We start from the raw sequence: 25,327 nt of genomic DNA, 5'->3' as shown, positions 1-25,327 counted from the left end.
TTTATATATATACTAATATACCGATGCACGTAATATTTTTTTATAATTTATTTGATTTATATTTAAATAAATATCACAATGTTATTTTAATTAATAGTGAGTGATTACACTACAATTTTGATATATAAATTTAAAAAAAATAAAAAAATAAAGAAAGAAAAAATACCTTTAAAATTTATTTGGTTCATTTCCGTTTCACATTTGGGTGTGTTGATTTTAGATTTGATGTTTATTTAATTTGTTGCTTTTAAGGGAGTTCCGAAAATGTTGGAAACCATAAGAAGTCGGGGGAGAGATATTTTAGGGGTATAAAAGGAAAAGTTTGGTGAAAAATCATCGTAACATCAAAAATAATATACACACACTCTAACAAAAAAGATGGACAAAATAACAATCATAAACATGAAGAAAAACTTATTCTTCCATTAATCTAAAGTTTCAAAAATCATTTAAAAAAAAAAATTAAATAACACGCATCACACGTATAACGTGTGTGTGTGGGGAGTTAGTTTAGTCAATGTAGTCGAAAAGTATCATTTCCTTCCAATAAAAGTGGTGGTTGCAGAAATTTTCAGCTCTCCATTCTCAATCCTACGCAGACCCCAAAACGATTAATGGGTTTGGCTGGAAATGGAGCGGCAACCTGTATCTTTTCTCCACCATTGATGACTTGTGCACAAAGACAGCTCAATCCTTTACAGTCTTCAGTTAACTTTTCCTCTCGTCTTATGTCCAAGAATCCTGTTTCTGTCATCAACCGTGCCGAGGTCTCCGCCGCCTCCACCTTGGAGGTGGTGCCGAGCGAAACAGATGTGGTTTTGCCTCCGCCGTTGGAGTTAAAGGAGATAGACGCAAAGTGTAGTACATGGGTGTGGAAAGGATATAATATTAACTACTTGGTATACCCAGAAGCTGATGGTAGCAATACTTCTACGAATCCTCCCCTGCTTCTGGTTCACGGTTTTGGTGCTTCCATTGCTCATTGGCGCAGGTACTTTTTAGATTTCTTTTTGTTTCAGTTTCTTTGACTGAGATTTGGGGCCGACCACTATGAAATTTGGTCTGAGAATTGTTTTACTTGAAGTCGGCTGAAAGGATTATATTTGAGGTATAAATTTGATCCTCAGCAAGTCTGTCTTTTTGCTGATTTGAATGAAAAGGGTTGTCAACTGCTGAGCGGACGAACACTTTGTGTGCATGATGGTATACAGTATACCAAGTCTTTTTGCTGTTATGTTGTTTGATTGGTATGCTTATGTATTATTGGTTCAGTAAAACTTGGAGTATAATGAAGTAAATGTAGGCAGTCATGCAAATATGACTCCTCATTTTTGGACTTGCAGAGGGACTGTTGTCTTAAGTGGCATTTTCATGTTAACCTAACTTCTGTGGTGCTATTAACGGATTCTAGACGCTATCATCCTGCCATTTCAGGAATATCCCGGTACTTGCTCAAAATCATACAGTTTACTCCATTGACCTCTTAGGTTTCGGTGCTTCACAAAAGCCAGCTGGTTTTGCTTATTCCATGGAAGTTTGGGCTGAGGTGAATATTTCTATGAAATTTTGTGATTTTGTTTGCTGGCTAGTAAGAACTAATCTTTGAAAATACTTTCTTATGTTTACAATTTCATTTAACGAAGAGTGCTGTGAAATGGACAGTTGATACTAGATTTCTTGGATGAAATTGTTCAAATGCCAACTGTACTACTGGGGAACTCAATCGGTAGTCTTGCTTGCGTTATTGCTGCTTCAGGTGTGATGATTTTTCTTATTTTATTGTCTAGTGCTATGTTAGGCTTGGTTTTTACAATGTACGTGTAATTTTTCCTCAAACAGAGTCTACTAACTCCCTGGTGAAAGGACTTGTACTATTTAATTGTGCTGGTGGTATGAACAACAAGGCCATAGTAGATGACTGGAGGATAAGGCTATTGTTTCCTTTGCTTTGGCTCATCGATTTGTTATTGAAGCAACAAGGAATTGCTTCTTCTTTATTCAATCGCATCAGACAAAGGTGTATTTAGTTGATTGAGTTTTGCTTCATATCAGCATAAGAGGAAAAACTATAACAAGAGTCTAAGAGGAAAAACTATAACAAGAGTCGTTTTTCCTTTATGGTGCAGCAATAATCTCAGAAACATATTGTTGTCTGCCTATGGGAATAAGGAAAACGTAGATGAGGACCTTGTCGAGGTAATTGTTTTCTTGTTTTCACATCGATTACTAAATTTTCTGTGGTGGAGTAGGCACATTCAGTTCTCGCACTAGGAAGAAATCACCCAGATTTCTTTAAGATGTTCAGAAATATTCCCAACTGTACGTATTAGCATAAAAAAACGCAGAAAACCCAAAGATAACAGTGTTATAAGGTGGAAAAGATAGATGATTCCCTATCAACCATATTTTTTTTAATGTGTGTGTTTCTAAAAAAACGTCAGATTTTTCGGAAACCAGCAGAGGACGAAGGAGCTCTGGATGCCTTCATTTCAATCGTGACAGGGCCACCAGGCCCGAATCCAGTTCAGTTGATGCCAAATATTAGTTTACCTATTTTGGTGCTGTGGGGTGATCGAGATCCTCTGACTCCAATAGATGGACCAGTGGGGCAATACTTTGCATTGCTGCCGGCTCGGCTACCAAATGTGAATCTGTACTTATTGGAAGGTGTCGGGCATTGCCCTCATGATGACAGGCCTGACTTGGTCCATGAGAAGTTGCTTCCTTGGCTGGCTGATCTTCCAATTACTTAATGTATGTACGTCTTAGGAATTCTGTTCTTGATTCAACAACTGTATGTGTATACATATCGTATAGGGATGGAAATTCAGGGGCGGAGCCATATGCTCCTTTACCCAGGCTTTAGCCCGGGTGGTCCAATTTTTTTTTAAAAAAATGTATCTGTAAATTTTGTATAATTTTAGAATAATATGATATTTACCAGATAATCAATTTAAAATATTAAAAGATCTTAGAGTTTAAAATTCCAGTCCGGACAGAGTCATATTTCTGGCTCCGCCACCGCATGAAATGGTGTTTCATAATAACCTCCACCATGTTCTGTTTTCACAGATTTTTATATAAAGCTGAAACAGCTCTAGATATACTTGTATGTAACCAAACTATTACCAACTTCATAGCTCATCTGGATTAATAACCAGTGAATGATAGCTTGAATTTTCAAAAAACTAATAAATTTCAACTCTTATTTTGTTGAGAGTACTAAATCATCTAGCTAGCTCAATAGCAGTACCAATTTAGTTCCGATGGCAAAATTAATGATTAAGATTTAGCGATCTGTCGTAGATTTTTTTGGTAGGTTCTCTGCTTGTGGGGGGAGTGTTATCGTATGTGAATTCTCAATGGACCATAAAAAGTGACCACCTCACTGTAAGTCAAGTATTTCTCAGCATATGACAATGACCAAAAAGAAGAAAGAAGAAAGAAAAAAGAAAAATACACGAAGCAGCGTAAGCATGGCTCACATAAAATTATGATGGGTCATCTTGTGCATCTTCAACGAAGGGGAACAAAAACACAGCATTGACCACTATCAAATACCAGGTAAGTAAGCTAATCTAAGTTAATAGAGGACCAGTTCAAGATTCAGAGGCGATCTCTTACAAATTAATAAAGATCAAACCATACTAAATCATGTAGAACATAAAAAATAATCTATTCAACACATGCAAAATTTGATTGATGTATATCATCTCTCTCTGTTTTACACCTTAGGAGTCTTCTTTTTCACAAGCATTTTTTTATCTTTACCTTTCTTTTGCTTCTGTCCACTGCGAGCATGCTTTTCATCTCTCTCACGAGTATTAACATCCTTAAATTCGATCGGCTTGATGATAACACCAGTTTTCTTTACTACCTGTCCATCAACAAATGACAAGCGTGAATCGATTTAAAAAGAATACGAAGAATAATGGAGTAAAAGTCGAATGTGTTTAAATTATCCACCTCCGGACGGTTAAGAGCTCCAATAGCAGAAACAGGATTAAATTCTGGTCCAATCGGCATCCGAATACTTTGTTCAAAAACTTCTTTGGATGTGTAGGGGTAAGGAAGCGATTTTGTATGTAGTTTCTCAGCCTATAGGAACAACATAAATTAATCAAAGCAAACAGTCAGTTGAAAAAAAAATGTAACAAATAATATCAGGGACAATTGGCAGGAAAAACTTATGCAGCAACATATGGATTACAGCTTGAACTATTGAGACAGAGCATGCAGCTTTTCAAGGAATAAATATGTTCAAACCAAAGCACAGATTGAATTATTTATTTCACCGAGCATGTCTAGCAGATTTAGGTTGCATATGTTTATTAATATACGCTTTTGAACTATGATCAACTTATTCGGATGAGTCTGAGGCTCAGACGAATTCCATTGACACAAGAGCATAGACTATGGAATATATGCAAGCACCCCAAGAATTAGAGATTTCATTGCAGTATACAGTAGCCATACATTTATCAAACCTTGTTTCAAAGTCCCTAAAGCTACGAAGATTAACATAATCAAGTTCAGCAATGCAGTAAAGCATTAACAAGATTAAGCTACAATCTGGCAGGCATGCTAATATCAGTGCAAACAAGCCAAGAATGATCATGGACTGCATGAAAATGAAACCTAGATTGTCGATAGATAGAGAGACAGAGATTATGACCTCATTGAGGTCACAAAACGCAGGCACTTCAATGTCAAGTTATCGAGTGAAACTTTCGGTAGGAGGGAAAAAAGGAATGCACTAACAAAGTCAATTACCATAGATTATTTCTCTCGTGTTTTCACCCACTAACCAAGATTTTACCACCTATTCAAGTCCCCCACGAGCTTAAGGTTTAGGACCAATGCTGTTTTTTTTAAAAAAAGCCAGTAGAATTTAAGTTCAACAAAAAAAACTCAAGGGATAGATCACCAATGAGAAAAACAACAGAACCCTCAACCCAAACAATTAGACAACAAGATACCAAGTAAAAATCATTCTAAAGATCATCAGTATATACACAATTAGACTGCAACTTTGTATGTATTTTTTTTATCAGCCTATTTTCAAGCAAACACTCGGTCACAAACAAGCATGACACAAATGATATTAGGGACAACCGGTGCGAAAATCGCATGGGAGCAACATATGGATAATAGACCAAATTATTCAGACAGAGCATGTAGCTTTTCGAGGAATATGCAACCATAAAATCAAGCATATAATGACCTTTTTATCCAACTTCTCTGAGATGATAACATTATTCAGATGTGCATCCTTCCTCTTTCTGAGAGCTTCTTCTCTTTTCTTTTTAGCTGTCTCGTGCTCTTCTAGCATCCAAGAAGGTAAACCTTTATTTTTCTGTACGTCGGTCCACTGACCCCAGCCAGGAAGTAAAACGGGTTTTTCAGGTTCTGGATTTTCCTCATTCAATACTTCTGCTTTATCTTTCTCAAAATATTCTTCAACATCATCACCAGCGAATGCACGTTGTATAAGTTCTGACTGGGATGGAAGTTCATAGGCAGACTTACCGCCACTAGATAAAATTCCATCCACCATTTCTCCACCACTATCTGCATCACTATCGCCATCATCATCCTGCTGAAGATAAGAAAAGAGTTCTCACACTAGCAATTGGAATGGTGAGGCATGTAAAGTTCGTGAGAGCAGGAAATACCTCCATCATTGGATCTTTTTCCAAAGATCTTACAGATGCTGAAGATTTGACAATATTGTCATTGCCAACTTCAATTTGGTTACTATTAGCTGATGATTTTTTCGCCTATTCAACCATACCATGGATTAGAATCAATCGTGATGAGTTCTTATCTCAACAAAAAAACAAAATCTCAAAACCAAGCTTACCTTTTTCCACAAATCCGAAGCAAAGTAAGATACGTCATATGTTAATTTGGGCTCTGGATCTTCAACATTGGCCTCAAAACTCTGAAATGCAATAAATTGCATTTTAAATTAATCTTAACACACAATATGCTACAAGAAATGAACATATATATAGCTAGAAAGGGTTTTGGGGTATATAACTGACACATGAATATTACAGCCCACCAAATCTCATTCAGCAATTTTGTTCATGATAGACAACAGGATAGCAACATTTGAGAAAATGCAGCATGGACCTGACATTAAGGAAGCTGAATACGGGCAAGAAGCCATTAATAATCTTTGCAAGTACAAAGAAATTCTCAGGAATGCCCAAAAAATCATTCTAAAGTTTTTTTTTTTTTGGATAAGAAACATAACAATATTATTAATATTAGAATTTTACAGTACAAGAAGTGGACTAGTGATCCACTGCCATGAACTAGCTATTTTCTAACAATACACATATGACCAATCTCTCAACATATCAAATGTAGACAATCCCTGAAAGTTTTTATCCGCTCTAATCCAGTTTGCTGTTGTGAACTTGATTTTTCCCCAACATTCTTCCTTGGTTTCTTCCAATTCTTCAAAAATTCTTCTATTTCTCTCCAACCAAACTGCCCAACTAATTCCATGGATCACCACTCTCCAAAAAATTTTACCTCTTTTGCCAAGCATATGACCCAAATCCGTAGTAAACAAATCTTGGGTTGTCTTCGGCACAACCCAAACCAGTTGCATTTCTTTCAAAGCCCTGGACCACAACGCACGAGTGAACTTGCAATGAATGAACAAATGATCTTGTGTTTCCACATGCTTACGACACAACACACACCAGTTGGGACAAAGAGAACAATTAGGATATCTCTTTTGCATCATCTCGGATGTCGGTAATATTGCAAGATTCTGAAGTTAGTTCATCATGATCAACGTTTTGGAAATCTAAATACTTAGACACATTATCGATCCTCATTACAAATACACAAATGTGTATTGAGACACAAAATTCGCGTTTTCACAACACAAGCAATCGTTAATCAAGCCCCCTAGTTGACTTTCACTCTCTAACATGCACCACTGAAGACTAAGATCACAGTATTTCCAATACAACATGGTAAAAAATCGAATGAAGATAAGAAGTAGATCTATCACCTTAAACACATAATCATGATTGATCTCAAACTCTTGACGAAGTAAATTAGGATCAATGTCTGATAATCTCAGTGAATGATCATCCTTTTCATGTTCAGTAACCTCATCCTCTCTTTCCTCGTCATCATTTTCACCATCACTGTTGGCATAGTAGTAATCTGATTTGACCTTTTTACTACTCTCAGAAACTGCCTTTTTAGGAACACCAAACACCCTCCTTCCACTCGAGACATCCATATCAACGCCTCCCAATTCACTTTTATCATCCAATTTCTTCAATGATAATTCATACTCCTTGAGAGCAAGATTTGCTTCTTCATCAGCAGCCTCCTTCCTCTTTTTCAACCCTCGCACCTTTGAAAAGAAACATCAAAGGTCACAGCATATCAATTTCATAAATGTAAAAAATATTATCAACAAAAAAATTCAAAAATTTTAAATAGTATCAGTGCATCGCTATAATGGGGGCAAGATCATCGAAAAAAAGATGCGTCGAAATTACCATGAAAGGTAAAGAAAGCACTCCTGAATGGGGAAATTCTTCATCCTCTTCTAATAGTTTCCGTGTTTTTTCCTTGGCCTTTATCAACAAATTTGACGTTTTATCCAGATCTGAACCATCTGCCAAGTCATCATCATCATCACTGCTCTCATCACTGCTACTACTTTTGTTCACAGAACTCATTTTCCTAGTCAATTCAGCATGTTTATTAAGTTGCTCAGCAAAAGCTACCCGGGTTCCATCATCTTGAACTTGCAGACCTCGTTTTAAGATGCGAGTTGCCCACCTTGAGCTGTTTTTGTGTTTTAAAGTCATACGTTCCTGCATTAACAGAAGAGTAATGCAATAATAAAATTTTCTGAAACAAGACTGACCCAAATTGAAAACAATGTTAAATAACCATACGTCAACATAAATTAAATCACCTCAGCTCTTTTAAACTCCTGTTTCATTGTAAGTTCCTTGACAGCTTGGGGATCCATTTGAACTGCCAGGTCAGCTGCTTTTGTCCTATCTTTTTTCAACAAACGGTGATATGTTTTCGACTTAATCTTCTTAATTCGTTTTGCCTTCAGTTCATGGCGGAAAAGAAGACTACGCATTTTAGCAAGCCGATCCTGACGATCCTTCATATCTTCAATTGACAACTGCAATGTATCACCCCACACGCAATTGCTTTGAGCGATATTCTATTTACATTGTTCTTACTTGAAAAAAGCAGAATAAAAGACAAACATAAAAAAAATAAAAGAGGATTGAGGACATATTTGAGGTAAATTATAGATGTATATGACCTCCATACCTCATTCAGTTCAAGAAGCCTTGCACCATCCTTCTTGTGAGATTCAACAAGCTCATTATGGCTGACCAAGGAAGCAATTTTCTTCTCAAAATCAGTTCTAGGTTCAAATTCAGAGGCTATTGCTCCTATAGTTGAAAACCCCAAGTCCATTTCTTCATCAAAATATAACGTAGGTGCTTCTCTGTTTTTCTTGACTAAAGGATCCCACTTGGTGATATCCTTTTTAGATTGTTCATAAGCAGCCTTTCGCTCCAATCTTTCTTGATCCGCCTTGGCAAGTGGTTCGATAATGGAAACCGACTTATTTTCAATCCGACGCAGGTTCTTTCTAAGTTTGCTGAAACCTGACTTACCATGTAGTGGTTCCAGAAGGTCCTGAATGCTTAACTGGCCCTTGCCATCAAGAATATCGTTACAAGGATTGAACTCAGACTCTGGATATGCCTCAGACACGATAAAATCTTTCTTCTTTTTTCCTGTAAGGGAAAATAACATATTAGAGTTACACGTGAATGTACCTATAAAAAAACAACCGAATTACTGAATTTGACTGTTGGAGTGATTTTAAAACTCGATGAGCATGTGGCACAAACAGGAAAAAAATGTGAAGTTAAAAAATAAAGGTTGCTACAGAATATTATGGGTTCCCAAACAACAAAGTTGGGGAAAAATTAGATTTAAATTGGGTTGTGAAGAAGTCTTCCGTAAAATGGGTCAGAAGGATGTCTTATCTGTTCATGAACTCACTTCCCTTTTTCCCACTTTCTTGTTGAAGGAGTCTACAGGAGACGGGAGCTCACCATCTTTGTTTTGAAGCTTAAGAAGGAAATCCATCAATTGTACTTCAACATTAATTAAGGAATTTCATTTCTTACCAGCAATACAAAAAGTAAACAAGTTCACCGATCTTGAGACTTCAAATTAGTAAAGAACTACGTAGAAGATCCTTGAATTTCGGAGGCGTTAACGCTATAAACCAAAAGGCTGAACGAACCAAACCGTTTGTGAGCTATTCGAAGCTCGATTCGATAAAAGCTCGTTTGGGCTCGTTTAATGAGGCTCGTTAAGATAAACAAACTAAACTCAAGCTTTACAGTATTCGGCTCGTTAGCTCGTGAACATTGGTAAGTTCATGAGTAATCTTTTAGATGAAAAAATAATAGTTTTGATATTTGATTTATTGATTTTGCATATTATTTATGAAATATAGAGAAAAATCTATTAAATTTATTTATTATTATAAATTTACAAATTTTAATAAGAACAATATATTTTTCTTTAAATATATAATTTACTTTTTAATTAATTTAATGAAAATTTAAATGTATAATTCATATTTATTAAGCTTGTTTAGGCTCGATAAAGGCTTGAATAAGCTCGTGAGCCATGCATATATTCGTTAAATAAAGCTCGAGCTCGGCTCGATTATAAACGAACCAAGCTCAAACATTCAAGAGTTTGGCTCGGCTTGACTCGATTACATCCCTAGCTGTGGCATGCCAGACTGAATAAATTCTTAAATTTAGTTAAAACTACTTGCAATAACAAACTAGTGAGGGGCGAAAGGTAGACCACTACCTGCAAAAGCATCACTTGGAAGCCCAGTTATCTCTTGTAACATCCTCGCATGTCTTCCATCATCTTCAGCATCCTCACCTTCGTCGGATGCAATGTTCTCATCCTAAGAGTCAACGGTAACAACAAGAGTTAGATAAAAAGTACCTGCACTTGTGTGTGAGTGCCCAACCACGAATGGAAATTGGAGAGATACCTCAAAATCTTCAGGAAGCTCATACTGATAGTTTTCAACGGGGTCATACCGCTTATTCTTCTTTGATTCCTCCTCTGGGATAGCTTCTTCACATTCATACACATCATCACCGACGTCATCATTAAAAGCTATCTCACCTTCATCATCTGAAGGGCCAACCTTAGGGTAGCGGCGATCTAGCTCCTTTTGAAATGCATTGGGCAAGCGAGGCCCACGCCAATCCCTCTTCTTATTAGCTTTATCTCTTTTATTCTTACCAAAGCTCGAACCTTTTCTCTTCTTGTTCACAATTTCTCCATCTTTCCTTCGACTACTATGGCTTTCATCCCTGGATTTTCCTTTATTTTCTGCCATTGTTGTGGTCTGATAGTGAACTCGAAGTTGTTAATAGATAACTACAGATACGGTAACAACCAAAATTGACACAGCCCGCACACAATCTGCGTCTTAATACTAAGACTCTAACATATCGTTAAAAATTTACAGACGATAACATCACTCTTAATCATCAAATTCAGAAAATAAACAGCAAAACAAGAGCTGAATGTGAAAATTAATAGAAGACATATTGTGGTCGCTGCAGAACACAAAAAAAGGAGGGGGGAGGTCGGCTGCTCTGAGAATAGAGAAATCAGTAGAATTAAGGAGATGCAGGAGCATATTACCGCCACGGGCCGATGGAAGATTGGTGGTGCGCGACGGCGACGCCGTGATGATGAATCGAACGGAGTTGGCTGGTTACTGATGATGCCTAATGGTTATCAATTATTGGACCCATATTCTCTAGTTTAACTTAGGCCTGGCCCCATTCGAATATCCGGTTAGGCCCAACATTAGGGAATAAGGACGATGTGAGGATGTTATGGGTTCGTGTCTATATAACCTTGGCCTAACCGGGTATTTAGATCTGGGCCTAAGGCAATTAGGAAAATGGGTCTACATATTTATAATTATGTACATTTTTTATTTTATTTATTTATTTATTATTATTATTATTTATTGGATATTTGGCAACTGGCACTCTTTCAATATAAAAATCTTAGCGCACTCCTAGATAATTTTTTTAAAGCACATTTCACCCTCAAATAAAATTAAATGAATCATTTTGCAGCCTTTTATGTTTTCAATTGGAATAATTTCTGAAATATCAAAATGAAGGGAAAACTTATCAATTAAATAAATAGTTAAAACACTATTTAATAAAATGATATTTCATTGTCCAAACTTTAGACTAATAGATATTATTTTTGGAAGATATATATTTTTATTCTTAAACAATAGGTTGGACCCTCAGACTGTCAGACATTCCATACACACACTAGCACACATTTTCACCGCGTGCAAAGAATGGCTCACGAATAGTTGGATCTTTGTGGCTCTTTGTGATGTTATTAGTTTGCAACATGAACGCAGGTCTTGCAAGGGGTCAAGAAGATGGAGCTGGTAGTGAAAGGAAAGTTCTGGTGCCTGCCTTGTTCATTTTTGGTGACTCTCTGATAGATAATGACAACAACGACAGCAACTTGGCATCTTTGGCAAAAGCCAACTATTTCCCCTAGGCATCGACTTTAGTGGCGGCTCCACGGGGTTTTTTTTCCAACGGTTAACACCATTGGTAAATGGAAACCAACATTTCAGTGATGTAGAACAAAAAATCTCTTGCATTCAACCTGGTTTGTTTCTTACCTGCAATCTGCATGCAGCTGAATTCTTGGAATGCCACTGATTCCTCCATATCCCGAGGCATCTGGGGATCAAATGAGTTATGGGGTTAATGATGCCTCTGCAGCTGATGGTATCCTTGATGACACGGGAAGAAATTTTGTAAGTAATGTCAAAATAATTTGATGGCGTGCCTGATACTTGGGCACATGTTTTTTGTTCCAACAACCTCGTACGTATGACCATGTAACAACGTCTGTTTGTCACCTTTTACACCAACAGGACACAGGTTGGCCGGTTTCTTTTTAATCAGCAAATTAAAAATTTTGAGAGCACTAATGATCAAATCACTGGTACCCTCGGTGTACCGGATGTCTCGCAATCTGCGGCCAAATTCATTTTCTTTATAGGTATGGGCAGCAATGATTATTTAAACAATTACCTCATGCCCAATTATAAAACCAACCATCAATCCGTGCTCAACAATATGGTGATCTCTTGTCTCAACAGTACTCCCAACGAGTCACTGTGAGATACTTAGATACGCGGCCAAAATTGTATGTGACACATCTATACAGGGGCGTAGCCGGTCATCTTTTCTGTGGTGGGAAAAATTTCTTTGGAATTATATATAACGATAAAAATTATGAAAAATATAATATAAAAATGTAAATAAATTCTATTTAAATCGTATCATGCAATTCTGGTGGATCAATTTATTCCAAAAAACTAACTTGTCAGAACAAATACTTATTCTTTGAATAAATAAATAATATGAGTTATGATTCATGAATACTTGTCGCTTGGGCTTGTTGGGTATTTTGACAAAAATGAACAAAATTTAAATTTTATGGGTCATGACTCTATATGGGCCAAGTATATTACGTCATGAATACTTATTATTGGGTATTTTGATTAAAAAAACAAATTTTAAATTTATTGGTCATGACTATGTATATGATATGAGATAGGTATATTAAAAGAATTGGGCAAGAGTCTGTGGGGAATTGTTCCGCCCCTGCACAATCTTGGAGCCAGGAAATTTGTGATAGCAGGGCTTGGACTCATGGGGTGTATTCCAGGCATTCTTGCTCCCCGTAAACAGTTCATATTCTGGGACGCCTTCCACCCCACGGAAGCGTTAAATATATTGTTCGGACAGAGAGCTTTCGATGGGAATACTATGTTTGCTTATCCAATCAACATACAGCAGCTAGCCAGTCTTTGATCTCATCAAAGAAAATCTGTTTATTTTGTGTTCTTGTAATTGATCTGTTGTCTGTTTAGATAAATCTTTGCAGCTGCTAATTTTAGCAGACGAAAAAGGATGCTAAACTGAATTTCAAAAAGTCTAAAAGCTAGTAACGCCCAAATAAATACGAATAAAACATTTATTATTAGAAAATACTGAGACAAATGTAGGATTGCAAATATTTAATAACCAACAAAAAGGTCCTTGGAGGACGTTGTAACATAAAAGTGAAAATTACATAAGAGGATTAGCTAATTAAAATAATAGAAGATGACTATTTAAATTCTAGAGCATGACTAATTGCTGTATATTAATGGGATAAGCATATGATCTGGAGGTAGAAGAGTAGGCTTGCTTAGCTAGCAAAACATTGGCAGCTTCAGTAGGATGAAATGCATCCCAAAACAAGTGATTGCGCCGGTTTTCACATGGAATTTGGAATGGAAGGCATGTTATCTGCCCGTTGTTTCTTCCCACCCCGCAACATCCCCTGTCCAGCACTTCAAATCCTGTCAAACAAACAGCAGGACTAAGTTTTTAAACAAAAGATAATATCATACTGTCAGACGTATATGCCTACCATAAGATCTTGCATTCAAGGCTAAATCTCGGCCGCTTTGATATGAATCCAGGTATACAAATTTAGCCCCAGGAAGCAGGCCGTTATTAAATCTATCAACCAGCCGTTTCAGTCCTGAGTTGAAAAGTGAAATAGCATTGTTTATCTCTTCATTGCATCGGCTTCCATTACCGGTATATCGTGCTAATTGATATGGTATGCACCCTATTGCCCCAACCGCAGTCACAAGCACTTTACGTGCTCCTAAGTTGTATATTTCTGTTAATTGTTTGGAATAATCCTGGATTAGGGAAGCAGCATAACCTTTGGGGGTGTATTCATAACTGGTTGAGTAGTAATCCCGCATGAAATAGTTGTTGAGATAATCATTGCTTCCCAACCCACAGTAAATTATGCATTTGCTTAGATAATAGGCGAATGCATCGCTATCTCCAACAAAATACCTACTCAACTGCATCACGGTCCTCCGAAAGTTTTCAACCTGTTGGTTCATTGACATGTGAGCACCCAAATTGTTTCCTGTTTCATCACGAATTCCTGAAGCACCTGATGCATAGTTGGCTCCCTGAAGTAACGCTCGCCCACGAACCACAGTATAGGGCTGAATGTAATTCGGAAAGCCTAATATCTGAGCTGAAAACATAAAGAAATGCATAAGGGCTATCTTAAAAATAAGAGATGATCACCTGAAAAAGACTGTGATAAAAAGAACCTAGTGCATCGACGAATGTACGACCATTTGTGAAGCGTCCGGTTGTGCCTTGTGGGAAATCAATGCCATATGGTCTGTAATTCGCCCTGGCAAGAGTGAATAATCCATTGTTATTGCCATTGTCTACCAATGAGTCACCAAATATAAACAGTCCTGGCACTTGCTGATAATTAGGTTGCGACATAGTTGTTGAACACCAGAAACTTAAAACAACCCACACAACAATTTTAATGAAATTTGCCATTTTAGATACTTTTTCACTGATCATTGCCTTATGCACGGTGAAGATTTGAGTATTTTTCAAGTTTGAAATGTGTATCATTTTATAGTGCAATTCTAAGTTCTGATTTTAATTGGGTTCATGAGATGAAATCAATAAAGTTGGTATTTGTTGGGCTCCAACTCTTTTTAGCTGTAATTCACGATTGACTTTGTAATTGCCAAAGCAACGGTGACAATGGCTTATATCCCGTGAGACCTATGTCAACAAGGTGTCATATACCATGAAAATTGATGCTATTAATTCACGACACCAGACTTTTGTTCCACTTGGGAAAATATTTTGAGAAAAAAAGTTGGCTGAATCATGATTTTGGGTTTGGCAGTTGAGAGTTATGTTCTGATCAGGGAATTCAGTTAAATCTTTCCACAACACATATATACACGCGGACATTAGTGTATATGTACATTTAAAAATGTTTTAAAAAAGAAAAATGAGATGTGCAGCCGAACATATTCTATTCATGTCAAAAAATACTACATTGCGCTGGATCCAACATCAGAGATCTGATCACCACAAAACCATGACAACTGTGCCGGGAGGGGAGAAACAACATAAATCGAACTGATGCGAAATGACATATTGATAAAATTTATGCTGATATGCCTCGGCAACCTTGATAGAACTGATTCTGCCAAACCAGAGCCTAATAAATCTCTCATCAAATACATCAATGTTGTCTGAGTTCAAAAGTCATCTAACTTTTCGAACCTTTTCTTCTTGACCTAACCAAAGTGATTTCTGAGCATCTGCTATACCATCTGGATCTGCGCAAACAATAGGCAAATAAATAAGGAGAGAATATGTTCGTGCTCCACACACCGCACAAAAAGAAATAATGAAAATTTTTCCAGAAGCACCACTTTCTTCCTTTTAAACATCCAGCACTCTTAGCTGCTTACTAGCAGCTAGGATATGATATGGGCAGTAGAATGGAAGACAAATTAAACAACAATTCACGTCTGTGTACTAGCGTCAGAAGAGAAAAAGTTTTCTAACCTCATACACTAATATTTCATTACATGTCTCCTTCCTGATGATGTGTTACGTTTGAACTGCACGCCTCTGGCTAAAGTTTAGCCTTCAAAGATTATTAAATTTCATAAAATGGGCAAAAGTGAAGTAAAAACGATCCCTTTTTATGAAATATAAGACTCCCGTCACACAAGCTGCGGGAAGTTAGGAGATGAAGGAAATAGAATACACCATTTTGTCTTCTTCATCAAAATTTCATGGAAGCACACAATGGTACCGACTATATTCAAACTTACCAAAGAACTGTGTCAAGATCCTGTGAAAAAGGTCAAATTGCGAGAAACATTGTATGCTACCGAAGGAGGATGCGGTTTGACGACTGTGTCAACGCTAAAAACATGCTGAAGGAAATGCAGAGATGAGCGATGTCTTAGAGCTATACTTTGTTTGCATAATCTAAGGCATAGCACAACATAATATACCAGGTCAGATCTACAGGCTCGAAGACTTGTTTTTGAACAAAGCTTCACAAATTATGAAGAGAAAAATATGTCGATAATCAATGTGTCAGGGCCAGCAATTCAGCAACACACTCATGCCACAAAGATTGTAACTTTTTCAATTACCGTACAATATCCTCCCAAAACAACATCATCTAACATTGATAATTAAAAGAGCTCACGATAACCAACCATAAAAATCTTCTCTTGGCCTTCAAACACACACACACACGCCCACGTGTGCATACCAATATAAACATCATATAAGTAAAAACGAACTGGTTAGGGAATTTACCTGGAAGTTTCGTTGGAAGCTGTACCGAAGCTCGGGATCGATTTCAGAGAGGAAATTTTCTCCCATACCATCTGTTTCAGAGTTGTAAACCTTCTCGCCTGGGACATGCTTAGTGGGTATTGTACCTGGCTCTGACGACACCTTCAGCCTCGCGTCTCGAAATTTGTTATCGCCATCTTCTGGGGCATCCCTCCAAGGCGCCGACTGGAGCAACTCTTCGTTTTCCCCATTGTTGAACTGAATGAAGTTTTCTGTTCATGCAAGAAGTGTCGACGAATAAATATGAAAGGGCCTATGCTATTGCTATGTTGCCGGTTTGGATAGACCGATGGATAATACGACGTAGTCCGACCCCTGGTTTCCAGATTTTTATTTGGCCCCTATATTTGTGGTGAATCCAAAACTTCCCCACCAATTCATTATAAACTTCTTTCTAATTAATTATTTCTGTATGTCATTCATTAATTTAATCAGCTTCGTTATATTTTTTTAAAAAATGATGATGATGCTAATTTTTTTTTTTTTAAAAAGACAAAATTAATAATATTAGTGAAATTGGGGTGGACAAAATTTTTGTTAAATGAAACTAATTGACATAACAAATTAAATTAAAAAATGACAAAAATTTATGTGTGACGATCTCACGGATCGTATTTCTTGACATATATCTTATTTAGATCATCCGTGAAAAAATATTACTTTTTATGCTAAGAGCATTATTTTTATTGCGAATATCGGTAGAATTGACTCGTCTCACAGATAAAGACAGTTGACGTACTCTTAAAAAATTTAGAAATTTGATTTTCATGTTTTAAAAAAGACGCTCAAATAAATTTATTCGTTTTGGGTTGGGTTGTTTATATAAATATTGTGTTAATTTAGCACACCTGGACTTCAACTTTTTATTCATTTTTATTAAAATATTAAAATAAAAATTCGCATTTAATATTGGTATAAACCAAAACAATAGATATAAAATTGGTTGGTTCTTGGTTCTATTTGTTTGTTGTTAAACTGTTTCACATTAACTTGTATTTTGTTTGATTACGTCGGGTTTATATGAAATTTCGTTTATTTTTTAAAATATTAAACATTATTAATATTCTTCTTTAGTGGAGGCAGTTTCATAGCGAGTTTGGAGTTCTTCCAAGAGGAAAACTCCGGCGCTGAGATTATTCCGGCGGAGTAAGGACGCAGTGCTATGGCCCCTGGCGGTGAAGTAAGGTACGCCATTATGAGGTTGAGCAGCATAGTGGACACTTTGATCAACCTTGAACGCTGTTTCCGAGGAGCTCTGCGTCATCTCTGGCTTCGAGTCTCGGTCATGCCCTTTCAGCTAAAAACACACTCTTCAGTCTTCACTATGAATGCAGTAGTAAACGCCATAAACATATCGACTTGGTTGAATTGGCAGTGAATGTGAGGCTTCGTGGCTACTAGTAGATATAGGAATTTATCTATCACGTTTGAAAGATTGTAAAGTTAAGTCTAAGTATTGCTCGTGTTTTTTGTTTTACAGAAGTTCAGTTTATCTGTGGTTTTTTAGTCCAGTTGCGTAGTGAAGTTTTCAAGGTCATTTGTGTTGCTTCTTTTACTGTTTTTCTGTCAGAATATTGGCCCAACACTTTCGTCTGTTTGTATTATCCTTGTTCAGATGAGATGTATGTCCTCTCTGCAAGAAACAATAGAGTCTCCGTCAAGCTTCTGGGGAAAGAGAAAATTCAAGATAAGATGAGTAGATTCGAGAACCCGACAAGCGTGTCATTATCTCATTTGGGGGTTAGGTTTCCTGGACCCCTGACCATGTCAGTTCAGTGCTACCTAGTAAGTTGACTGACTTTCTTTCCCAGTGTGTCTACATTTTCCAGTGTTGTTTCTTTCTTTTAAATTCAAATCTGGAACTCGTGTTTGATCTTACCGTTTATCAGGCCCTTCCTGTTTCATTTATCTGAGTACCTGTCTGCAGTTATATTCTTAAGTATTATAATACTCATCTGTGATGTTGTTCGTTTCCCACGAATTCTCAAATGTTTCTATTGCAGATCTGAAGGAGCTCGACTTGACTGGAAACTTGATTGATAGATGGGAAGTAAGTGTTTCTTGCTTGAATACAATGTATCAATTTATTAAGCTTCAGCTGCCATTTTGTATATGTAGAGAATTTTGGTAGTATCCCTATTTTTACATTCTTAAAATATGTGGGCATTATGTTTATTGAAACATTCAAGCTACATCATTATTAGAGTTACTGACATGATGACACTTCTGGTTGGAATGATGCATCACCTTCTGATGCAATCATGCAATGTTTATTTTGTTTAATTTATTTACAATGTGGTAGGAGTTTAATAAAGGTCAAATTTTCTTCCATTTGATTTTGCTCGCAGGATTTAAGCATTATCAATGAATGGCTGCCTTCTCTCGAAGCCCTTAATCTCTCCAATAATTCACTATCAACTGTTATAACGACCATACCCCAGCTAACAAACATCCGAATTTTAGTTTGAACGGTACTGGTGTGGTCTGGAAGCAGGTGGAAGCTTGTGTTTCTTCTTTATCAAAATGAGGGGATAATTTTAAAGCAGGTTTTGTTTAATATGGCAGGTTGAAATTCTACTAAAAAAAAAATGGCAGGTTGAAATTCTGAAGGATTCACTGCAGAATGTCGAAGAACTGCATCTAATGGGAAATAAATCACGAGAAATAACGGTCAGTGCTTATTACACAATGATCTCTGGAGTTGAATTCTGACTTATGTTATTTGTTTAGTGATTGTATGTATAATTTCCGACAACTATTTTCAATCGTGAACATGTGACTGGCTTACCTGCCGAATGCTTGGTAAAAACTTGTGCTATGCTAGATTGTATTAATTATAATCATATGGATCATCATATTATTCACATGGTGTATGCTCACGTATGATCTCAGGCTTTTGTTATTCTAAATGAAATTTGAGTCAACCCCCGCACACACACACCTAGGCACACGAGGTGTTTATTAAAAATCTATTTCCGAAAAGCATCTCTCTTCTGGGGAAGGTATTGAAAGGAGTCTTAGGTGCAATGCATGTGTAAGGGACTTCCATTTAAATAATTGTAGCGTATAACACTGTAATGCACATTCTGTAAACATTTATTATTTGATCATTTTATATTCAATTTTAGATTTTTTACGTTGCATGTCTCAGTGTGATTGCTGTTTCTGTTATTCTTGCCCTGTCAAACTTCTCTTTTTTGAGAATTTGTACTCGCCATATCTGTGTAGAATTTGTTTCATGTATTTGTAACGTGTTCTTTTGTCTGTCCAGCCAGCTTCAACTGCTGTCCAAGGATTTAATTCTTTGCATCTGCTTAATTTGGAAAACAATTGTATAGCTGCTTGGGATGAAATCATGAAATTATCACAGTTAAACAGGTACACAGAGAGGAAAGAGCACATTCCCACTGTATATTTATTTTCTACCTTGTTTTAGTGATTTGTTAAGCTATTTCATCATTGCGCTTGCATTTAGTTTGGAACAGCTATTTTTGAGCAACAATGAGTTGGATCGCATAAGGTATCCTGATTGTGGTGGTTATTTCAAGAGTTTGTGCGGCCTTCTTCTGGGTAATGTTCCAGTACATTGCAATATTATTTTTCGTACTTAATACTGTCACTCTTGAGGACTCATCTAGAATGTTACTTGTTTCAGCAAGTAACAAAATTGAAGACATAGAATCTGTTGATTCACTTAATTCATTCCCTAGCTTGATGGTGAGCATTAACCTCGGGTACTGTTTGAGATATCTTTAATACTTCTGTACATGATCGGGCAGTAAAGGGATTAAACGGTGAATGCTATTATCCAAGCCTGCATCTTTTAGTTGGCTTTGGTCATGAACTGTTTTGGGAATAGCAAAGAAAGAAAACTGTTACACAAGTTGGTTGGAGTGTGAAGATCAGGTGGTGTGTATTCACAGCACGACGGTAAAACTGCTTTTATTGGTTTTAGGTCTTGTTTCAGACAAACGTCGGAATACAATATAGTCTTTCGATCTCGTCTGAATCTTACATGATTAATTATTTTAACAAGGAGGCCTCGGGTTCATCTCCTGTAATTTGGCTGTCAAGTAATAGGATAGCTAAAAATCTAGTCTAAAGAATGTACATTTCAAATACTCCATCCTGATACTCTGAAAGAACTAGATGTGCCTCTCATATGATACAATAGAAAACAAATTCAGTCTCATATTATATATGCTTGATAAATTCCTGCTTTACTTTGCCATCTTTTGTGGTGATCATTTACTGTATGAATGAACCTTTTTTATATGATTGATAACATCCAAGTGTTGCATCAATAGGGACTTTTTTTATGTAGGATGTTAGGCTTTCTGGGAATCCGGTTGCAGATATGGGAAAGGTGGCATGCCCAGATTTGTTTTTATTGCACGTTTAAGAAAAGTTAAAATATTTAATGGCAGTGAGGTAAGTTCAGATAATTTCTAATTTATTTTATGGTGATTGTGAGGTCATACTGCTTTCCAGTTAACGTATTTCTGATATTCTTTCTGTTATCGCAGATTAGCCCTCGAGAATGTAAGGACTCTGAAATTCAGTATTGATCTTTCTTCAGAATGCTAGCCGTAATGCATACATTACATGTTTTTCACACAAGGATCAGAAAATATATCTTTGTTAAATTTTCCTTCACAAAATGCTTGTTCAAACTGTCGCTTGTCAGAAAGTATCATAAAAAACTATTCTGGAAAACCTTAACTGCTGGAAAAGTAGCTAGTTATCATAACGTAATGGGCATTGAGTGCAAGCTGCTGTTTGGTTGGTCGTATTAACTTGTCAATGAGAGGCTTATTTGATAAATTTGGTTCATCCCCTGTTACCATCATAATTTATATCCATGCTGATAATGTTGAAAATTTTCCTGCAGATATGTCCGCATGGTCATGTTGAAGTGTCATGGAAGTCCGGAAGAAATTAGAAGGTTCCATCCCAGGTTATTTTTTGTCAGCTCCCTTTCCTCTTCTTTTTATGGTATGATGGTCAGATACCTATCTACTTAGGTGTACAAGGGAGACCATTGGTGTCACCATATGAAATACATGTTATATTCTTGACACTCTGTTAATGCATTCCTCGTATGCATTGGGTAAACAGGTTTACTGAGCTTAAAAGTACTCTTGGAATTGAGTATGAAAAACAATCAACCGGTGCATCAGGCAATCAAAAAATGGCTTCAGGATTAATTTGTATGAACTTTGTTTTGGGAGCTTCTATGGGTGAAAAACCCGTCCTTGTGAAAAAATTACCTGCAACTACAACGATTATGCATCTACCTGCCATATCCCAAAGCTGATTATTTTGATGGCCTTTTTCAAATATAAATGCGTTAACATGGTTGCGTAGGTTGGAAAGCTTAAGAATTTGTGTGAGAGTTTCTTCAAGTTAAAATCGGTGAAGCCCATCTTGTTTCTCCAAGAAGGGGTGGGTATCTTCTTTTCCTTCACCAGACTTTCTCCGAATCTCGTTACTTTCTTGACCACTACAATTTCTATCCTCGTTGTTTTGTTTCACAGGGTTCTCCCCTACCTACATTGCTTAATGATGACATGGAATCTCTTATGGAGCTTGGGATTGGTAACAAATCCACCATTCTTGTAGATGAAGAGCCCTGATGTCAGCATTCATCTCAAAATGTGAATATCCGAGTGACATGCATATATGTCAACTTACTTCGATCTTCTATTTATTTTTTTTACCATTTCTTTACTTTTCTTTTGTAAATCTGACTCACGTTGTATACTGAATTATGTTGGAGTCATGTGCCATCAAATGGGTTAGCTTCTTCTGTGACAAAAAATTGACAATACGACTATGCTGTATTACTTTGCAAAATCTGTAACTAATACACGTAGCGAAAACTCCTGCTGGCCTTTATTCTGCAGTAACGATGATTTAGCCACAGCAAACATGCACGTATGAACGAAGACAAACTGGAGGTGTTCGCGTCAATCTTATTCGACACGCCGGATTGTCAATTTTCTTCACGCCTACGAATTGATGCCTCCCTCAAACTAAATTTTATTTTCTTCATCGAGGATGCGATGTTATGCACGTGATGAGTCACAGTAGATTGAACAACTTTAGGTGAGATCAACTCTGGTTTTTCCATGACTTTCAACATGGAGCTTGCCACAAAGTTAATCTGAGAACACATAAAACATCAATTAACAGAAGTTTGTAACACTGCAATTGGGGATTCGTAAGTCGGACCAAGTGGCTTAAGTTTCTATTTACTATTTATTTGACAGTCGGAATTGTGGGTTTACCGATTCCGATGACTTCTGAAGCAACGCCTTAGTCAGGGGCAGAATGCAGAACCTTCGAAATGGAAAACGGGAGAGAAATTAGTAAAGGAGGGAAGCCTATAAATCGCAGATCTTTGAGGAAGAAATGAAATGCATACATCCCGCGGCCACCGGATAAGGCTTCTTCCGACGGCTCTTTCCATTCCATCAAACCTACATCCCATCCAATCCAATTCAATTTTCAAATTCAAATAATTGATAAGAACGAAAGCACGATGCTTACACCCAACCGTAGCGGCGGTCGAACAAGAAGCGTTTATCTTTCTTCTCCATTCCTGCGTGTGGTCTCCTTCATTTTCTTATTGACAAACAATAAATAATTGATGGGACTTCAATCTATTAAACGCGACTCAAGCGAAACCCTAAAGTCGCGGTTGTATACTGCGTGAGTAAAATGAGCCTGGAAGTTAATATGTCCGCATTTTCTCGTTGGGAAAGAAGAAAATTAGAAAAACATGTTAGACTTAACTGCATCAAGTGAAAAATTAAAATTAAAAGTATTTTTTTTTGAAATAATTAATTTTTTAAAGGAAATTCATTAATCATTTGAAAAAGCAGGCATAAAACCGAGGGTAAATGTGTCTAGAATATAGTCTATAAATGTTATTAAATTATACACATGAGAAATATTTATGATATGAAAAAAAAATGAAGGGTGTGTAACAAGAAACATTTGTATCATACTTTCATTATTTATTACACCAAATTAAAACCAAGAGCATACTTTTTTAGGTCAGGCGGGCTGGCACTCTATGAAGTGTTTGTTCTTGTCGGCACAATAGTCATAGACCATGTAATTCCTCCTCACATGTCCGATAAGAAATAATTTTTGAGCATCACTGAGTTGCCAATATCTCGGCGCATTCCAATAATACTTTGGAGAATTGCATTCCTGGGGATTAGAAGGGTCATGCTCGCATGCATCGATCTCGAATCCGCGATAGTTGGCCAAAAAAGGTCCTTGGATCCAATCAACTGGCCCTTGCCAAGCTGTAAAATTCCATATGCTTGTTTCTACGTGCATCGGGTCTGATGGATAATTCGCGCCTATCTCTGCCTTCAAGTTCTTGTACACCCTTATTGGTATTTTGTCCACAAAGAAGGCTATTTGGTGTTGGTTCCATAGTATCTCATAGATGTGAAAATCCTCCGTTGGATCGAACCAAAGAGCAAATTGTTGCTCTCTACATCCGGAGTCATTTGCAAACACATTTGTACTTAAAATGAATTGCTTCCCATCGCCTCCCAAGAACTCGATATCGACCTCATCGTGACGGTCTCCAATTAGTTGGCCGATTGGCACCGCAGTCAGCTGCAATGATATACCATGCATATATGTATCAAAGCATATATATTCATCAGTTTTTCTTCATGAACATACGCAGATATTGCATTTGCTACATGTATTTATCGATACATACGTAGAAAGTTGTGAGTACTCCTTTGTCCTTTTTGTTTGGCATCTTCATCTTCATTCTAAAAATTCCAGAACCATATTTCTTCTTTGAATTGAATCCCGCTCCTGCAACACACTGCAATGCGATGAGATGCATATGGACTGAAATTCATCAATATTTTTATCGCGTTTTGTTTGTAAACAGATTATGAAATTAGGTGAAAACCCGAGTGTTTGTCTAACAAAAGTTGAACTTGTTTTCCATGGTCAAGAACGGTAAGATGGTTGCCTCCCCAAGTTGGAGAGTAATTCACGCCAAAAGGAACTGTTTCATCCATGCTAATTGCTAATGGAATATTATTCAAACTAAGAATGAACAAAATGGCACACAACACTGGAACATTCCTACTACTATTGTTTATGAAATACCCCATTAAATTATGTGATGCAACAAAAAACAATATATATCATGTGGATATGTGCTCCGAATGCATATATGTTTTCACTAATAAACCTGAATTTGGTTGGTGACAGGTGTGGTAGTATTTATACATGTAAAGACAGAGGCTATACATGGTCAAAGATCTCATCATGCAATAATGGGCAGACTGATTTCTATAATGATTTCTTAATTAACTTGAAGATATAAGTAATCACTATGATATTTACCTACAGTCGATTAGTTAGCAAAATCAAATGAATCAAACTCTCAAAAGAAGCTTAATGTTGGTCAAGATTAACCATATCAGACGCAAATTCACGATATAATTCTATATAAACCTGAATTTCGTTGGTGGCAGATATAGTGGTGTTTATATATATTACATCGTTTTGTTTATGAGATGAGATAAATGAATGATGTACGTGTTATATATATATCCCAGGATTGGTATATTGGATTACACCCAATTTGTATTAATAGTCGAGTAATATCCTATGAGCCTGTTATAAATATATATATATATCTCAGTACAAACTACAAAGCATCTCACAATCTCTACTTGATAATTTTTTTAACCCAGTGAAAGGGTTACATAGATGTCCTGGTGTCCATGTAGAGAAGTCGACGTGAAATTTACTTCAAAAAACTTGTTAAAAAAATGTCCATTTTAAGAATTTATTCAAATATTATTATAATTTTTACAAGACTTATAATTTAATTACGTAAACATTGAGATATTAAATATTATTTTAAG

The 25,327-nt window shown here is 36.6% G+C and overlaps 4 protein-coding genes, 1 long non-coding RNA gene and 2 pseudogenes across 11 annotated transcripts; 3 read left to right on the top strand and 4 right to left on the bottom strand.

Moving 5' to 3' along the window:
- Positions 1 to 532: 532 nt before the first annotated feature.
- LOC142545824 (uncharacterized) lies at positions 533 to 2,883 on the top strand. Its single transcript, XM_075653221.1, has 6 exons — positions 533 to 991; positions 1,435 to 1,546; positions 1,663 to 1,756; positions 1,840 to 2,017; positions 2,127 to 2,196; positions 2,442 to 2,883. The coding sequence occupies exons 1-6, from the start codon at positions 615 to 617 to the stop codon at positions 2,751 to 2,753; spliced, it is 1,143 nt and encodes a 380-aa protein (XP_075509336.1). The 5' UTR covers positions 533 to 614; the 3' UTR covers positions 2,754 to 2,883.
- Positions 2,884 to 3,558: 675 nt separating this feature from the next.
- LOC142545823 (uncharacterized) lies at positions 3,559 to 10,935 on the bottom strand. 4 transcript variants are annotated; one of them, XM_075653217.1, is made up of 12 exons: positions 10,777 to 10,935; positions 10,112 to 10,474; positions 9,919 to 10,021; positions 8,341 to 8,816; positions 7,964 to 8,227; positions 7,539 to 7,859; positions 7,037 to 7,390; positions 5,864 to 5,944; positions 5,676 to 5,780; positions 5,225 to 5,599; positions 3,967 to 4,098; positions 3,559 to 3,877 (listed from the first exon to the last, which is right to left on the bottom strand). In XM_075653217.1, the coding sequence occupies exons 2-12, from the start codon at positions 10,463 to 10,465 to the stop codon at positions 3,725 to 3,727; spliced, it is 2,718 nt and encodes a 905-aa protein (XP_075509332.1). In that variant the 5' UTR covers positions 10,466 to 10,474; positions 10,777 to 10,935; the 3' UTR covers positions 3,559 to 3,724. The 4 variants fall into 4 exon arrangements, with proteins under 4 accessions (XP_075509332.1, XP_075509334.1, XP_075509335.1 ...); XM_075653219.1 differs by having other exon boundaries at positions 5,225 to 5,596; XM_075653220.1 differs by having other exon boundaries at positions 7,964 to 8,185.
- Positions 10,936 to 11,514: 579 nt separating this feature from the next.
- LOC142547595 (GDSL esterase/lipase At1g71691-like) lies at positions 11,515 to 13,070 on the top strand (annotated as a pseudogene).
- A 122-nt stretch (positions 13,071 to 13,192) lies between these two features.
- On the bottom strand, positions 13,193 to 16,759 carry LOC142545822 (GDSL esterase/lipase At1g33811-like). 4 transcript variants are annotated; one of them, XM_075653213.1, is made up of 5 exons: positions 15,869 to 16,759; positions 15,597 to 15,678; positions 14,318 to 15,364; positions 13,606 to 14,238; positions 13,193 to 13,534 (listed from the first exon to the last, which is right to left on the bottom strand). In XM_075653213.1, the coding sequence occupies exons 3-5, from the start codon at positions 14,637 to 14,639 to the stop codon at positions 13,311 to 13,313; spliced, it is 1,179 nt and encodes a 392-aa protein (XP_075509328.1). In that variant the 5' UTR covers positions 14,640 to 15,364; positions 15,597 to 15,678; positions 15,869 to 16,759; the 3' UTR covers positions 13,193 to 13,310. The 4 variants fall into 4 exon arrangements, with proteins under 4 accessions (XP_075509328.1, XP_075509330.1, XP_075509327.1 ...); XM_075653215.1 differs by lacking the exon at positions 15,597 to 15,678; XM_075653212.1 differs by having other exon boundaries at positions 14,318 to 16,284; positions 16,368 to 16,759.
- A 705-nt stretch (positions 16,760 to 17,464) lies between these two features.
- LOC142545820 (tubulin-folding cofactor E-like) lies at positions 17,465 to 22,405 on the top strand (annotated as a pseudogene).
- A 133-nt stretch (positions 22,406 to 22,538) lies between these two features.
- LOC142545821 (uncharacterized) lies at positions 22,539 to 23,124 on the bottom strand. The gene is made up of 4 exons (XR_012820371.1): positions 22,942 to 23,124; positions 22,834 to 22,870; positions 22,697 to 22,748; positions 22,539 to 22,572 (listed from the first exon to the last, which is right to left on the bottom strand). It is a non-coding gene; the product is annotated as an uncharacterized LOC142545821 (long non-coding RNA).
- A 288-nt stretch (positions 23,125 to 23,412) lies between these two features.
- Positions 23,413 to 24,631, bottom strand: LOC142544638 (xyloglucan endotransglucosylase/hydrolase protein 2-like). The gene is made up of 3 exons (XM_075651672.1): positions 24,358 to 24,631; positions 24,157 to 24,257; positions 23,413 to 24,047 (listed from the first exon to the last, which is right to left on the bottom strand). Exons 1-3 carry the CDS (start codon positions 24,563 to 24,565, stop codon positions 23,469 to 23,471), a joined length of 888 nt encoding a protein of 295 aa, XP_075507787.1. The 5' UTR covers positions 24,566 to 24,631; the 3' UTR covers positions 23,413 to 23,468.
- Between the last annotated feature and the right edge of the window lie 696 nt (positions 24,632 to 25,327).

The sequence above is a fragment of the Primulina tabacum genome, chromosome 5 (assembly GCF_025594145.1).
Source record: "Primulina tabacum isolate GXHZ01 chromosome 5, ASM2559414v2, whole genome shotgun sequence".
Lineage (NCBI taxonomy): Eukaryota > Viridiplantae > Streptophyta > Magnoliopsida > Lamiales > Gesneriaceae > Primulina > Primulina tabacum.
Note: the sequence above shows the minus strand (reverse complement) of the source record. Positions and strands in the feature narration are given on the sequence as shown.